This window comes from Dreissena polymorpha, chromosome 10, assembly GCF_020536995.1.
Source record: "Dreissena polymorpha isolate Duluth1 chromosome 10, UMN_Dpol_1.0, whole genome shotgun sequence".
Taxonomy (NCBI): Eukaryota; Metazoa; Mollusca; class Bivalvia; order Myida; family Dreissenidae; genus Dreissena; species Dreissena polymorpha.
Window position 1 is genome coordinate 63,533,556 of NC_068364.1, and position 17,955 is coordinate 63,551,510.

General features: G+C 37.3%; 1 protein-coding gene across 1 annotated transcript; it reads right to left on the minus strand.

Annotated features, from left to right (window-relative positions):
• Positions 1-1,634: 1,634 nt before the first annotated feature.
• LOC127848440 (14-3-3-like protein 2) lies at positions 1,635-16,192 on the minus strand. Its single transcript, XM_052380907.1, has 5 exons — positions 15,789-16,192; positions 13,225-13,372; positions 9,724-9,884; positions 6,280-6,375; positions 1,635-4,497 (listed from the first exon to the last, which is right to left on the minus strand). Exons 1-5 carry the CDS (start codon positions 16,086-16,088, stop codon positions 4,447-4,449), a joined length of 756 nt encoding a protein of 251 aa, XP_052236867.1. The 5' UTR covers positions 16,089-16,192; the 3' UTR covers positions 1,635-4,446.
• Positions 16,193-17,955: the final 1,763 nt, after the last annotated feature.

Consider the following 17,955-nt stretch of genomic DNA (forward strand, 5'->3'; position numbering starts at 1 on the left):
AGAAAACAAAAGTTCTGACAAAATTTCATGAAAATTGGGCCAAAAATATGACTTCTAATGTTGACATCTTTTCACTATATACATAAAGAGAAAAATGCCCCGCCCACTAGAGCCATGTTTTTTCACCGATCTGGACCATTATGAAACTATTCCGAGAAATCAATAAAACCAATGTTTAGACCAACTTTCATGATGATTGGGCAAAAGTTGTGACTTCCAGAGTGTTTACAAGGTTTCTCTATAGCCAAATAAGGAAAACTGGCCCGCCCACTGGCGGCCATGTTTTTCAACGGACCGGAATCACTTTTTAACTCAACCAACATATCACTAAGACAAACATTTTGACAAAGTTACATGAAGATTGGACATGAAATGTGACTTTTACAGTGTTTACAAGTTTTTTTGTTTTTTTTTGACCTAGTGACCTAGTTTTTGATCCGGCACGACCCAGTTTCGAACTCTTAGAGTGTTTATGAACAAATGTTAACGGACGACATACAAAGACCGGTCACAAAAGCTCACCTGAGAAATCAGGTGAGCTAAAAATATGTCTGGGGTTCACACTCTTAACTTCGATTGTCAAAAGCGTATTGCCTTACCATAACACTACTTCTGATAGAAGTTAAAATTCTTCGTATTTAATGAACATTTTTGCTAATTTTCAATGAAAAAAAGGTAAAAACGCTTGATAATTTTATCATATTCAGATCGATGATTATCAATTAAAGAGCAATATTTATCACCCATTTGTCACGAGTGTTATTTTGATACTTTGAATATTATGCGTACATTCTTTTTTTAAACCCAGTTATGCCTAGCGTCAAGATAAAAGGCCTTGGCAAACAATGTAGACCGCATGATGCGGTGTCTCATCAGGGTCTGCGCTGTTTATTTAATGGAATTTCTGTAAGAAATATTCTAAATGTAACTAGGCGTAAGCATTCTTGAGTTATCATCTGGAAAACATTTTACTGTTTCGAGCCACTGTGACCTTGACCTTTGAGCCTAGTGACCTGAAAATCAATAGGGGTCATCTGCCAGTCATGATCAATGTACCTATGAAGTTTCATGATCCTAGGCCTAAGCACTCTTGAGTTATCATCCGGAAACCATTTTACTATTTTCGAGTCACTGTGACCTTTGACCCAGTGACCTGAAAATCAATAGGGTCATCTGTCAGTCATGATCAATGTACCTATGAAGTTTCATGATCCTAGGCCAAAGCGTTCTTGTGTTATCATCCAGAAACAATCTGAGGGAGTGACCGACGGATGGACCGACGGATGGACCGACATGTGCAAAACAATATACCCCCAATTCTTCGAAGGGGGGCATAAAAATAAATATACTAGACATCCCTAATTTTGGAAATAAATTGATCCAATTTAGAAGGATGGGAGAGTCCACTAGGCATAAATGGGTTAAACAAGTCCCTATAAGAATGAATACAAGCAATAGGTGTCTTCAAATCTGAAATGTAGTAAAATAAGTACATAGAGTTGGTGCCGCACGAAATGGTCAAATCTATGAAACAAAAATGTCCCATTAAATTGTTATATCAATCAACATAAATGTGCCAGACAACAGTCTGTCAAGACTAAGTTATCTCGCGCGGACAAACACAAAGAAACACAATCGATATTTTGATTTATTGAAGGCTAACACGCGTACATTGACTTTTGTCTCTCAAGAAACAAAATAAATCAAAAATAGCAAAAGTAAACTGTGAAATTTACTGTTTATTGTTGATGTTAATAGCACATAAGTATGTGTTTAGCACTTTATTCTAATTTGTAATACAAACGACCATTCGAAACTAGAATGTTTATAATTATTCAACAAGTCTGACAATTAATATGAAAACATGTCACTAGTATTCTAATCAGAGTCGACTAAATTCTTAAAGATTTTCAACATCCTGTAGAAAATGCAAGTACTTGTAAAAAAAATCTAGTGACATGAATATTTAATAAATCAAGACATAAGTTCACATAACACAATGTAAATGCAAGACGTTTAACACAAAACAATCATGTCCTTTTTGGATGTCTGTAATAATTAATTTTTCTACATTATATATTTATATTTCTTTTTTTCACAATCTAGTATACTTAAAAAGTATTATTACTACAATGTTATGGGGCCGTTTTCATCAATGATCGTACGACAATTTTAACTTATGAGAGAATTATGTAATCTTAATAAGTAGACGAACTAGCTCGCAACGCTCGTCAAATATATACGGCACTTGAGATGCCAATGTAGTTAATTAAGTAATTAAAATTTATTATCATATTATATGGACTAAAGCGATTATGTATCTTCAAAAATGTATCGTATCGTAAATATGTATTATGTTTATTGAAACGGTCCCCGAGTTGTTTTCCAATTAAATATAAAAACATTAACAAGTTCTTGCTTATCCCATCTGTGTTATGCCTCCACATAATCTTTTAAGCATCAAAGCAGATTTCTAAAGGAATGAAATCGGGTGAAACATGATTGCCAAGGCATTTAATGATGACAACAGTCCAGACAACTCTGTCCGCTTAGATTTAACAAAAGAAGTTTCTCAGTCACAATTCACAATCCAGATTTGCTCTTCAAATGAAAGCTTTCAAAGCATTATAAAGATAAACATGTACACTGGTAAAACAGTGAATTAAAGGGCAGATAAGTCATGTTTTTATAAGAGACAGGTAGTTTGTACTTTTTTTCCAAAAGACTACATCAATCTTCATACTATCAATTCATGAGCACATTTTATTACAAAAAAAGGACAACAATGTTTTTCAATCAAAACAACATATTTGCAAAAATAGTCACAACAAGTGCGTGTCAAACAGAACTTCACAACTATGTGAAACAATACCCAAATATGTAAATCAGCAATAAAAGAGTCAGATTAAAGTTAAAACAATTTGAATGTTACTCACAAGGCAAATACTTAAGATTGTTTAGCAGCTCAATCAAATTTAATACAATTCGCAGTTGTTAAAAGCACAAGTCTATTTCAACCATTTTTCGTTTAATACAAAAATGATTCTAACTTTATCATGGATTTGAAATGAAGTGTTGAAGATATATTGTTCAACAGTTCTAATCTCAACCCATTCAGTAGCTACCGGACTGCAAATTGAAACTTTACTGAAGGAAAAAATATAATGTGGAGACAGTCTTATACAAGAAGTCAAACAAACATAATGTTACACAGAATATATCAACAAACAAAAGTCATCCAGCAAAGCCCAATACTTTCATCACCCTACTGTCACTAAAACAAGGCAAAGTAGGCACATTTAATGGTGTCTTGGCATAATGCATGTGCGTAAAGTGTCGTCCCAGATTAGCCTGTGCAGTCTGCACAGGCTAATCAGGGATGACTCCGCTTTAATGGTATTTTTCGTTTAAAGGAAGTCCATTTTTACCGAAAATCTAGTTTAAGCGGAAAGTGTCTTCCCTGATTAGCCTGTGCGGACTGCACAGGCTAATCTGGAACGACACTTTACGCACATGCATTATGCCCCTTTTTCTCAGAACAAGACACAATGGAATAGCAGAATTCTTATACAAAAACAATTATAACGCGTTATAGTGACAACACATTTAAATGGCTTATATAAGGACGATTAAACTAGGATGTGTAAAGTTTAATATGGGCTTCAAACATACAAATAACACGACAATGAATATTGGTATATGAAATACAGGGTAACAAACAACAGTTCTCCATTTACATAGTTTATATTAGTATATTCAAATTACGAAATATCACGTTTAAACACAATGTTACACTGAAATTTGTTTAATCAGTTGAGACAAATTTCCATGCATGGAATCTTGATACTGATTTTGGAAAATTAAATAATTCTGTTTAAAAAAGAAAACACACACATCGATTTGCTCAATCTACATGTAGATGTTTTAAATTAATGAATGGCAGGCTTATATATTTGCTAGAACTTCAAATTTGGTAGAATAACTTGTGATTAACAAATGTTCTAGAAATGAATGTTCTGTGCACTAAATACATCCAAATAACAACCATTCAGACACTCTTCGAAATGCACTTTACATGTTAAAATTTAGTGAACTATTCATAAAGCGTACAGGGCATCTTGAATACATCAATAAATCATTAAATGAAGGCGAATTCATTCAATTATGATTATCATCCAAAATAAATGGCATTTCATAATGTACTGAACTTAAAAAAGCTGCATTCCAAAACTTCTCGGACCATACATATACATGTATAATACAAAAATCTCATTAAATAACTGAAAAAAAGCAAACAAACTAGGGAAAAAAGTCAAACTAGCTCGGGCTAGAAAGAAGGTAATAGAAGACACATGGTACAGCACATACTGTCCTAACAACACCAACTTCACAATAAAATGCGATTCATGTCTAGTCTACCCAGAGTCAAGGGCCCAGAACGCTGTCTCAATTGTTGTCTTCCTGTTGATCATCATTTTGGGCGTCGGACGTCCATAGCTGAAGTGCAAATAAACATTTGTCATTTCTGTACAATTAGATGTGTGTTTGTTTACTTTTTTGCAATAATCTCCAGTGATGTTTTATTCAAATTTGGAAAAAAACTTTAGCCACATTCTTGATCTAAAAATAGTATGAAATTTTACTAAAATAACTGCCTAAAATTCCCAACTGATAGCACCCTTAACATCAATTCATATACATATCCAGCTTTACAAATTAATTTAAACATTTTCAAAAGTTAAGATTACAACACTTTTATGTTCATATAAACAAGCAAAAATCAATTTATAAGAAAATTCAATTCTGGCAAATATTGATGGTAAATGTGTTTTAGAATTTCATTCACACAAAAACACACAAGTGAAATGTACAGTGAATACTGGGATGGTTTTTTCCCAATTTTATATGTGCAAGGCAGATAACGCGAGGTGCTTGCAGCAAGCAATGTTCAGATTTAATTTTAACAACCAATGGACAGGTGAAGTAAAATTTAGATTGAATGCAACTTGATAACAAGATGTGTTTGTGAAACACAATGTCTTCCTATATGACGTTTGACCTTGAAGGATGACCTTGACCTTGACCCTTCACCACTCAAAATGTGCAGCTCCTTGAGATACACACGCATTTCAAATATGAAATTGCTAGCTTCAATATTGCAGAAGTGACATTACATGAGCAATTTTGACCCATATATTTGACCTTGAAAGATGACCTTGACCTTTCTCCACTCAAAATGTGCAGCTCCATGAGATACACATGCATGCCAAATATCAAGTTGCAATCTTTAATATAGCAAAAGTATTCATAAAATAAGCGATTTGGGCCACATATATTTGACCTCTGACCTTGAAGGATGACCTTGACCTTTCACCACTCAAAATGTGCAGCTCCATGAGATACACATGCATGCCAAATATCAAGTTGCTGTATTCAATATTGCAAAAGTTTTCATAAAATAAGCAATTTGGGCCACATACATTTGACCTCTGACCTTGAAGGATAACCTTGACCTTTCACCACTCAAAATGTGCAGCTCCATGAGATACAAATGCATGCCAAATATCAAGTTGCTATCTTCAATATTGCAAAAGTATTCATAAAATGAGTGATTTTGGCCACATATATTTGACCTCTGACCTTGAAGGATGACCTTGACCTTTCACCACTCAAAATGTGCAGCTTCATGAGATACACATGCATGCCAAATATGAAAATGCTATCTTCAATATAGCAAAAGTTATTGCAAAATGTTAAAGTTGGCGCAAACCAACCAACCAACAGACCAACCAACAGACAGGGCAAAAACAATATGTCCCCCACAACTATAGTGGGGGACATAAAAAGCAATGCTTTATTGCGTAATATCCAGTTCTACAAAAAAAGATGTGTACCGGGGACTGTTGATTGGTTTTAAATTACGTTCTTTGTCAAATTTATGAGTTACAAGAGATGTGTTTGTAAGATCCACAATGCCCTCAACTGCGCCACTTTGAAGCCATATATTTGACCTTTGACCTTAAGGGATGACCTTGACCTTTCACCACTCAAAATGTGCAGCTCCATGAGATACACATGCATGCACAATATCAAGTTGCTATCTTCAATATTGCAAAAGTTAAATGTTAAGTTTTCGGACAGACGGACAGTTCAACAACTATATGCCACCCTACTGTGGGCATAAAAATAGGCTTAATTAAGCATTTTTGAGAGCACTGGTGTAGTTTCCGCCTTGAGACGCCCCTTGTTTAACAACCTGGCAATTTGTACAGTACTCACAGTTAAGTTATCTCGCAGAAGTTGCATTATCAAAGTACTGTCTTTGTAGGAATCCTCATTTAAAGTGTCTAACTCAGCAATTGCGTCATCGAAAGCCTGAAAGTAGAAAAGAAAATCAATATGTGGACAAGATATTTATCAGGAAAACACATTTTTGTATTAATCCCACTTTTCTTCTCGATAGCTACTACATGTGGAGTTCAGAGGCAAGGATGCCATTGTACTTCTGTAGAGCCTCCACTCTGACTTCTTATGATGACATTTACCGCTATCTTAATTAAGAAATAATATTTTTCTATCATGGATTGTTGTCGAATACTGTGAAACCATTTATTTTCGTCGGCACAAAATTTCGCCCTTTTCATAAAAATGACTATTTCGTCTGCTCTTAAATTCGTCCATTTCTGGTTTTGAAAAAACAAAACAAAAAACGTCCGATTTGTTTGTAATACATGTAATACGCGGTTGCGAAAACATTTTGCTGGGTGAAGAGAGGTGCAGCACTTGGTAGTCACTTAGGAGGTGGGCCTTGTTTGGCATATGCCAATTAGCAAGTCTGTTATTTTAGGTGATAGTAACTGTCCCTTATCATTTTATGTCATTGACACGTTCTTTGTTATGATTAGCGGATAAGTTGGACTGAATAATCGTTAACAAGTGTTTTAAACAACGAAGCCAATTGCCAATTAGTCTTTTTCCATTACTATCACGGTCAAACTGATTACAATCTTACCTTTATCTGCGCCAATTAGAGAAGGTGCGAACATTATGGGTTATAATTAGCGTAAGCAAATTATTTTGGTCATAATTCATTAAAGTTTCAAGCGTTTTGCATCGTAAATATTTGAAACCAAACAACCAAACACAAATCAAAATGTTCTTTATTAATTTGTAACAAAGCGCATAATATATTTCACACATCGTCATATTTTAATTGCGTTTAATAGTATTGTCTTTAATCCGGATTCGCCGCGTGTAGGCTGTATAATCTGCAACACCCCTGAAAAACACAATACACACAATGGGTAATAAAGTTGTTAACAATTAGCGCTAATCAATATACCTAAACGAAGTCGACGCATTCGATACAGCCTTATTGCATTCGCGTTTTACAGGAAATGTCAGTTGTCAGTACACTGTATAATCAACACCCCTTTGTGTCAAAACCGGATTTAACTTGAGTGTGAATAGTCGACTGTTTCATGTTCTTTGTATCAATACCATCTGTGTATCTGTATTATAAGTATACCAGTCAACAAACAAGTTGCGCGCTTCCGCATATGGGTATTCGGACGTTCAAAAAATTGACCTACGGTTTAGCGTTCACGCTGTCGAACGCATCAAAGCAATATAACTCGTTTTTTTTCACTATTTCTTTATATGCAAAAAATACTAGTGGCTTATAACTTACCTTGCAATCTTTTTTTCTCGCATTTTGCGAGTGTGCGAGTGTTAATTTCGAGCCGTGTGTATATGCGTGGATTACGCTGGATTTAAATGCCTCATGCCTACGGTAATTCAGTCTTATTTGTTTCAAATATGGGACATGATTGTTCGTTAGGATCTTGAATTCGTCCATCGGTCGAAGGACAAAAAACGCGAAAAATAATGTCGGACGAATAATAATGGTTTCACAGTAACCCACCATAAGGAGTATAGATGCGTAGGAATTAAATCACGAGTGCGAAGCTTACTGTGGGTTATTCGACAACAAACCATTATAGAAAAATATTATTTCGATTCTTACACAATTCTGATTGATTTGGTTCAAGCTTTTGGACGTGAACTATATTTTTCAATACTCAGCCCTTCTTAGTACAAAGTTTACTATTTAGTGACGTCATTGAATTGTACAAACACATGACGTCGTTTTCATTCATAAATATTTTGCAAATGACGTCACTTTCATTGAGAACAACAATCGTAGAAACTAAAAGATGTCACGTTTATTGATGCTACTGAAAAGCTAGTTCATGCTATAAATGTTTTCTTAATTACGTTTCTTAACAAATAACATTCTTTGCAGGCGTGGTTATGCCACTTATCACCAAATATACAATTTGTTGTTTCATTACATTTATATACATGCTACATTTATTACATTTCTTTTAGCAGGTTTTTTTTTTACTAAGAAAGTGACGCCGATATTCGGCGTCTTCCTCTACTAGAATTTTTTCCCTATAACTACCATTTCCCCTCCAAAAATATAATTTTTCACCAAAATATAATATTTTACCCTCAAAGAAATGTTTTTCTTTTTCTTTTGGGAAGTCGACACTTATCCAATTTGTACCCTGTACAACGATCTCGCTCTCTCTGATGAACACTCAAATCTGGGAATCCCAGTGATTCTATATATAGCTCTTAAATTACGTCATGGAAACCGGGCAACTAATCGTATTAATCATGTGACTATTTTACTGGATTCCGGTCTTGCGCGAGAAGGGTGTTTCGTCAATTAATTACCGGAAACCAGTCGAATTTTCATCCGGGTTATGTGAAAGCCAAGATATAAACGTTAAAACAGATAAAAGTCTCACAATTGGCGTTCATACACGAACAAAATAAAACGTTCGGACTCGGAAAATATTAATTGCTTTGACGCATTTTTTAAGAATGAATCATCAAAAACCGTTGAAACCCAGCAGGATTCGAACGTACATGTAATCAACATCGATTAATACTGTCTGATTATTGTGAAAGTGAAAGTAGACAATCGGCAGCTGCCGCACCTTTCCCTTCCAATACTGTAGCAGATCTAGATCGTCAACCCATTCATCATGAAATTGAAATCACAATATTAACATCGTTCCCCGGCCCCAGTTGAAAACATTTCCCATTATTAGATCTTCCCCTGCAACTTTATTTAGGACTTTGACTTTAATATCATACTTGTTCATGTGTTCATGTGTCAGAGACATGCCTCTTTTTCTAAAAAAAACCCTGAAGTCTGTAGGCGAGTTTTAGACATTGAAATGAACAGTTTTCATTTTTTCCCCAAATATGTCTCTTTCGCGCTTGATTTTCCCCTTTTAACCAGCGTCTTCCCCTTTTTCTAAAAAAAAAACGTTTAGAGCGGGTTTTAGCACGCGCATTTAACTGCAATTTTTCTTTATTTATTTTGAACTATTTTCGAAACATTAAGCTCGGCCCATAATTTATTGCAGAATAACCCACACTTGATTTCCTTCTTTGTCAATAGAAAACAAGTCGCGTGCCGTGTTAGAATAATGAATAAATACTGCAGTGGGCAAAATTGTTACTTAACATGTACCCATTATCTCTCATCTCCATGCTGCAATAGTCAATTCCATCAAACATAAACAGTGCTTTGAAATGATATGTAGAATTACTCCTTTTTAATTTCCACGTTTCAAAACCTTGTTGTGAGGATATTGTTGTTCTTTGTTACCAAAAACCATAACAGTATCAACAACATTTTACCTTTTTTGCCAGAGCACATGCGTCCTGTGGATTGTTTTTAATTTCATAGTGAAACACGCTGAAGTTGAGGGCCAAACCGAGTCGTATAGGGTGAGTGGACTGCATCACCTTGGCAACCTCCATTGCCTCAGCATAAGCCTCTCGAGATTTCTCCACCACCTCTGTAACCATCAGAACACATATTGAAACAAGGGCTGTTTGTAAAACATGCATGTCCCCCATATGGGCTGTCAGTTGTAGTGGCAGCCATTGTGTGAATACGTTTTTTGTCACTGTGACCTTGACCTTTGACCTAATGTAAGTTATCATCCGGAAACCATTGTACTATTTGGAGTCACTGTGACCTTGACCTTTGACCTGAAAATTAATAGGGGTCATCTGCCAGTCATGATCAAGGGGGGAGTGAGAGGGGGGTATAATGTGGGGTGTGGTAATTTATTAGATGTCTAAAAAAAATACAAAAATTGGGATGGGGGGTGGGGGGTAGGGAAGGGGGAGTGAGAGGGGGGTAAAATGTGGTGTGTGGTAATTTATTAGATGTTTAAAAAAAAAATTGGGGGGGGGGGGTGGGGGGTGAGAGGGGGGTGGGGGATGAGAGGGGGGGTATAATGTGGGGTGTGGTTATTTATAATATGTTTAAAAAAAAATTGGGGGGTGGGGGGGGTGGGGAGTGAGAGGGGGTAATAATGTGGGGTGCAGAATTTATTAGATGTTTAAAAAAAAAAAAAAATTTTTTTGGGGGGGGGGGGGGGGGAGTGGGGGGTGGTGGGGGTAGGGGGGCAGGGGGGGTGAGAGGGGGGGTATAATGAAGGGTGTGGTAATTTATAAGATGTTAAAAAAAAATTGTGGGGGGGAAGAGGGGTGGGGGGGGTGGGGGTGAGAGAGGGAAATAATGTGGGGTGTGGTTATTTATTAGATGTTAAAAAAAAAAAATTGGGGGGATGGGGGGGGGTGGGGGGAGTGAGGGGGGTATAATGTGGGGTGTGGTAATTAATAAGATGTTTTAAACAAAAAAAATTGGGGGGGGGAGGTGGGGGTAGGGGGGAGTGAGAGGGGGGGGGTTTAATGTGGGGTGTGGTACTTTATATGTTTAAAAAAAAATATTTTTTTGGGGGGGGGGGTTGGGGAGTGGGGGGGGGGTGAGAGGGGGTGGGGGATGAGAGGGGGGTATAATGTGGGGTGTGGGTTATTTATAATATGTTTAAAAAAACTTGGGGGGGTGGGGAGGTGAGAGGGGGGTAATAATGTGGGGTGCGGTTAATTATTAGATGTTAAAAAAATATTTTTTTGGGGGGGGGGAGTGGGGGGTGGTGGGGTAGGGGGGCAGGGGGTGAGGAGGGGGGTATAATGTGGGTCGTGGTAATTTATAAGATGTTAAAAAAAAATTGGGGGGGGGGGGGTTAGAGGGGCTGGGGTGGAGAGAGGCAATAATGTGGGTGTGGTTGGGTTATTTATTAGATGTTTAAAAAAAAAAAATTGGGGGGGATGGGGGGGTGTGGGGGGAGTGAGAGGGGGGTATAATGTGGGGTGTGGTAATTGATAAGATGTTAAAAAAAAAAAAAATTTGGGGAGGAGGATGGGGGTAGGGGTGAGTGAGAGGGGGGGGGGGGGGTTAATGTGGGGGTGTGGTAATTTATAAGTTGTTTAAAAAAAAATATTTTTTTTTTTGGGGGGGGGGGATGGGGAGTTGGGGGGGGGGTAGGGGGGGGGTGGGGGGAGTGAGAGGGGGTATAATGTGGGGTGTGGTAATTTATTATATTAGATGTTTAAAAAAATGGGGGGGGTGGGGGGTAGGGGGGAATGAGAGGGGGGTATAATGTGGGTTGGGGTTATTTATTAGATGTTAAAAAAAAAATGGGTGGGGGGGGGTTGGGGTGGGGGGGTAGGGGGGATAGGGGTGAGAGGGGGGGTTTAATGTGGGGTGTGGTTATTTATTAGATGTTTTTTAAAAAAAAATTGGGGGGGTGATATCCTCTATTCATTAAACATGAAATTTTAACTTATTGCATTTGTTTCCCCTGTATATAAGAAAGATATAATAGTGTTTTACCTCCCCTGTCCTGCTTATATTTATATTAATCAACAAAATTAAACATTAACACTATTTAATATACAAAATATACAAAAAAAATCATATTCTGATAATATTTTTACTGATCCACTTTATTTTATTCAAAGGATGATGTTTCATTAGACTGATAATTATAGATTTAGGATTACAGACCAGTTGCTTCAGTTATATTGTTCAGAGTTCGCCCTGTTGGCCGTGTATGCATTCTTGAGTTATTATCTCTCAGATGAGAAAATTTGTAAAATATCACTGATGATACATGAAGCAGACATCAGGGCAAAAATACCAACTTTGGGGAAAGGGCCACAGCCATTTTTCGGGGATAAAAAGACACAATTTTCTGGCTTTGGGGAATGAAAAATACTGAGGTAGATTGGAAATTTAGAAAAACATGCATGATATTAAAGACATTTCTGTAGGGGAAAGGGCCTTTTTGGTTAAGGGGAAGAAAAAGAGGCCCCTTGCGAAGAAGTTTTTTTTTGGCCCTGGACATAAAGTGCACTCACAATTTTAACAGAAACTTTACCCTTGACTGCCATAATTTACTCATACATGTACCTTGTGCATATCATCTTATCACCTAAAATAGTGGACAAGTTTAATGAAATCCTTCATAGGTTGCAGGAGATATTGAGTGAAGCAAAGACTCAAATTCTTGACATTCAGATCTAACCTTGACCTTCAATGACCTTAACAATGTTACCAAGGATTATAAAAATTCATTGATGGGTATAGAAGATATGGATATTATAAAAAACTATGGGACTCACATTTTTTACCTTGAAGCACCATCTTCAACTGAAGTCAGTAAGCTGCATGACATCGTGAAATTGGGTTTAGGAGATATAAAGCGGACACAAATATGGAGGCTATATAAAAACCCTTAACCTTGAAGTACACATTAAACCTTGAAACAGTGTAAATACCTCATGCCTTCTTAATCTTAATGCCTCTTAAAATTTGAGGAAAGTTTCATAAGGATTCGCTGGATAAAGGTGACATGGAGAGGACATAAAGGCTTTACTGACAGACAGATGAAGGACATTCCTAAAATCCACAGAATTTCCCGCAACAATATCCGAACATTAACAAGCGAACGCAAGATTGGCTTCGGGCAGAATCAGAAGCATGACTTAGTTCTTTAACGCTGTCGAAGCCAATCTTGTGTTTTATGGGTTAACTTTATTTAACAAAATATTTTACTAAATATTTATTGATTTTAAGTATTTATGGGGCTTTTAAACTTAAAATGCATTCCAAATTATGAAAAATAGTTCCAAAAATATATACAAGTGTATGAACAATTTAAATTGGGAAGGTAGCATTGTCTTTCAAACCAATAACATTTGAAATAAAGGCATAATCTCCAATGGTCTGACTTAACTTTAATTTTAGCAACTATTAAACCTAAAACATAAACTAAACTTTACCATCTCTGGCAGTGGCCTGACTCACTTCCGCCAAGTACCGGTAGTAATCGCCCTTCATTTTCAGATAAAACACCATGCTTTCTACATTGTTGTTGTCAGATGTGGTCTTGTCACGCACTTTAGGAATCAATGTGTTATCTAAAAGATTCTGAAAGCATAAATGACAGTCTGTCAACTTTAAAATGAATTGCAACTGTGATAAAACAAGAGATGCGTTTGTCAGAAACACAATGACGCCTATTGCTCCCTTTGAAATAAAATTTCAATATATCATTTGGCAGGTTTAGAAATTATCTCCCTTTTTAAAGCTAATTACTTCCCTTTGATTGTATTTTTTTTACGTTTGATCTTGAAGGATGACCTTTACCTTTCACCACTCAGAATGTGCAGCTTCATGAGATACACATGCATGCCAAATATCAAGTTGCTATCTTCAATATTGCAAAAGTTATGGCCAATGTTAAAAAGTTTTCGGACGGACTGACGGACAGAATGACGGACAGTTCAAAGCTTTTAATTTCAAGGTCTAACATTTTTATCTGATGATAAATAATAACTCACGCCGGTCTGCAAAACTCACTATTTTGTCTTCATAGCCAATGTGGCTATGAAACTTCAAAAATGTCATAGCCAGAGGAAATGTTTCATAGCCAGAAAAAAATGAATTAATTTACAATGACATTATAATTAAGGACGAACAAAGTTGTTATATATAGATTGCATTTTGGGGGTAACCGTAAGATTGTAAACAAATCAGTATTCCAGGTTTCAAACTTTTATTCTGTCGTAGGCTTTAGCAGTACAATAAAAGTGTAATTCTTGGCAGCAAGTAGATACCAGTAAAAATACAAAACCGGTGCTCACGGGTATCAATCTTAATCATATGAGGCGTAACAAAAATAATTGTTTGTTTCCGGTGGCCCGACCCTACCTAATTTTTTGCCGCCGGTCCTAATCTTTTTTTAGCCCAAAGTTCGAAAAACATCGGACCGCGTATTTTTTGGCGACGCTCAATAAACTTGTCTACGGTATCCGCATATCATTTTTATTGTTATTGAAGCAATATGTCAACCAAATTGTATATTTGCTAGGTCTTGCAATGTCTGCAGTCAAACGATATGCACATTTTATTTAATGTGGCAAACGCGTACAATTTTTCGGACTGTCGTTTTCGGATACAATATTTTTCGTTGATTATAATTTATTTTCGAAGTTCTTTATAGAAGAAATAGAATGACGAATGCACATGCGGTGATACGGACGGCAGGGTTCGACACTCAGGCACGTCAGACAGACATTGTCTAGTAAGATCGGTGGTCGGGCTAGTAAAACAGTGGGCTAGCTTGTCCGACTGGTCGTACATAACAAATCTATACTGATTCATATAACTATACCTAACCGAAAACCTTTTTCTCTTAATGTGTAAAATAACTCTCGTATCCGTTATTTACATCAGAACAAACTAGCATATATAAATAAACGCGGAGAATTCACATGATTCATCGCTATTTTTAGACGCGAAGGAGAGCTTCCCGCAGAAATTGCTTGTTTCCATTGGTCAAGTTGTCATGAATATTAATGATTTTCTGAAGTGTCTTAGAACTTTACATAATGTTTTTACGACTTCTATTGAAAATCGGTATCGTCAATGTAAACATTTTGGCATAGCAGACGAGAGAATGTAATTTAAAGGATGGCTTTGTTGAAGATTGGATTTTAGTCCGACAAATAAGTTAATAAAGAAGAATCCGACGGTAAAACTGACACAGATTATGATGGGAAAAGGGCCTTGGAGCCGTGGTAGCATGGGACACAGCGGTCAAGGAGGCCAGAATTTGATGACCTTGAATAAATGTCACCTGGTGTACAGACATCATGTGTTTAACTGGTGATAAACAGTGAAATTATTACAATTTATGTTGTTTATTATTTTTTATTTATTTTTTACTCTGTGCATCAAAATGTCTTGTGTTCACTAATTATTTTCTGATAAAACCTGATTAAACAGTTACACGACACAATTGTGTTTATTTGCTATGTCATTAATGGTCTAGTAGACATCAGCTTTGGGCTAGTACATTTTAAGAGGACCAGGTCCGATGGTCTTGCTGTAAAAAAGTTAATGTCGAACCCTGAAGACGCTATGGCTATTTTTGCAACTCAGAAAACTTTCAGAGCCATAAACAAACCTATACAAATCAACATTTTTTTTCTCTTTTTTTACCGGACAATCGGTCCTGTAAATTTGACTGACAAGCTGGAACTGACAATTTTTTACACATGTCCGTTAGTCCGGCCATGTTTTGGCTGAGACTGCATGGTAATTGGTGGATATGTTTCGCTACAATACCGAATAAGAATGGAATGTTCTTTTTTGTTGCAGGATCAGTAAGAACTGACAAGTCTCAACGATATATAACTGTTATTGTTATGAATTCTCAAATAATTTTAATGCATGTGATACAATAATGTTTTATTTAAATACAGAACTTATGCATGGCTGCAACTATCTGTCAACTGTAGAGTTCGCTGCCCTTGAACTTAACACAACAACAAATGCTTACCAAAACTTCGTTACAAATATCTTTTAATTCCTTTTCTATTTTCTGTCTATATTCCTTCGCCATTTGTGTTTTCTTGTCGCCCTCGGCACTTTTATTTTCAATACTGGAAATAACTCTCCAAGACGAGCGCCGTGCACCAACGACATTTTTGTATGCAACGGACAGCAGATTTCTTTCTTCGTTCGAAAGTTCGTCAACCATTTGTACTAGAGTGTTCATGCCTTTTGCCATGTCATCATAACGCTCGGCCTGCTCGCTGAACTTGGCCTTCTGTAAAAGCTCCTCTTTAGTTGCAGTCATGGTGGAGATGGAAAGAAATTCTCGTTTCACGTTTTCTCCCCTGCAATATTTCCAAAATGGCGATAGTTGTCGACGGATCACCGCACTATTTGCATGCGCTAATGACTAATCGTGAATACAATGTCAACATTTCAATAAGATATAAAAGCATTTACACTATTAAAGTGAACACTTATTTGTATTTCTATCATGTACTGATAACGATAGACTGCAGAGTAAATCAAACATCGAATAGTGGAACTACGTTTTGCATTATTTTATTGATACTTGTACGAGTGGCCTCCCTTAGATATGTAGGCGTTCCCAAAATATTCCCGGGATAGACCGTGACGTCACAATTGCCATGGCAACACAATTCAGTTCGTCTGTTATAATTCGAGAACGCTGCTCAGTGTGCATTTTTATCCTTATCACATTGTCTCAATTAAATGCTGTTTTTTTTATTAAAACTAGCATGTACCATCACCTCATTTGATATTTGCTACCGTTGTTCGATTCGTGGTCTTATATTGTCGCATTTCGAAAAAAATACAAATATACATTTATCTACACTTTTTGCCTTACAATACGTAAACCTACATACCGTACCGTGGGACACGAATGTTGCTGGATGGTATCCGTAGGTAATCCGGTGCTATCGAAACTGACTCGTAGGGGGGTGCCCGGTTAGCGCAGTGGTAAGTACACTCTGTTCTCACCTAGTCGACCCGTGTTCAATCCCCGTTCTGGTTAGCGCAGTGGTAAGTACACTCGATTCTCACATAGGCGACCCGGGTCTCGTTCCAGGCCCGCTTAGCGCAGTGGTAAATACACTCGATATCTCACATAGGCGACCCGGGTTCAATCTCCGCTCCAGGCCTGGTTAGTGCAGTGGTAAGTACACTCGATTCTCACATAGGCGACCCGGGTTCAATCTCCGTTCCAGGCCTGGTTAGTGCAGTGGTAAGTACACTCGATTCTCACATAGGCGACCCGGGTTCAATACTCGCCAGGCCCGGTAAGCGCAGTGGTAAGTACACTCGATTCTCACCTAGGCGACCCGGGTTCAATCCCCGTTCCCGGCCAGATTAGCGCAGTGGTAAGTACACTCGATTCTCACATAGGTGACCCGGGATCAATATATTCGTTCCAGGCCCGGTTAGCATAGTGGTTGGTACACTCGGTTCTCACATAGGCAACCCGGGTTCAATGCACGTTCCCGGCGCAAGTGAGTTTGGTAGGTGGTCACTATACCAGCCAGGTTGATTTTATCCTGGCACTCCGGTTTCACCTCACAGTAAAGACCACATCAACATTGATTATTTTTCAGTAAAATCCAAATGGATATTGCAGCTGTATAATACAAAATTCGTCTCAAACTTCATGAGCTGCAAAATAACATAAATAAGGTTGGAACGCTGGGACACACTCCGGGTCTTCACATAATGCGGCTTCTGGCCCGAAGGAATCAATTAACTTCGAAGTACACACTGATACGTTGGTCAATTTGCCAACTGTCAGCTGGACAAAACTCGAAATTTAGAGAACACACTACCGGTAAGCGTGATGAAGAAGTGTGTGTACGAAGAAGTTTGAGTTCAAGGAATTTCTCTAGTTTATTGAAAACGACCTCTGATACGTTATATACTTTTTATACAGGACAGGTCACATCATCGGGTTTTCAATAAGTTTAAACTAGCAGTTATAAGCTTTTTCAGCACTTTTAATGGTTTAACTCTGCTTGTTCCTAAATACAAATGTACGTCATTGAACTTTCCAAACGTGCCGCAAGCCTGGACACGTTTGAACATGTACCGGTATATTGAGAGATTTATCCCTTTCCGAAAACAGTTGAACACTCCAGCATTTATTCAATTTTTGTTTTGTT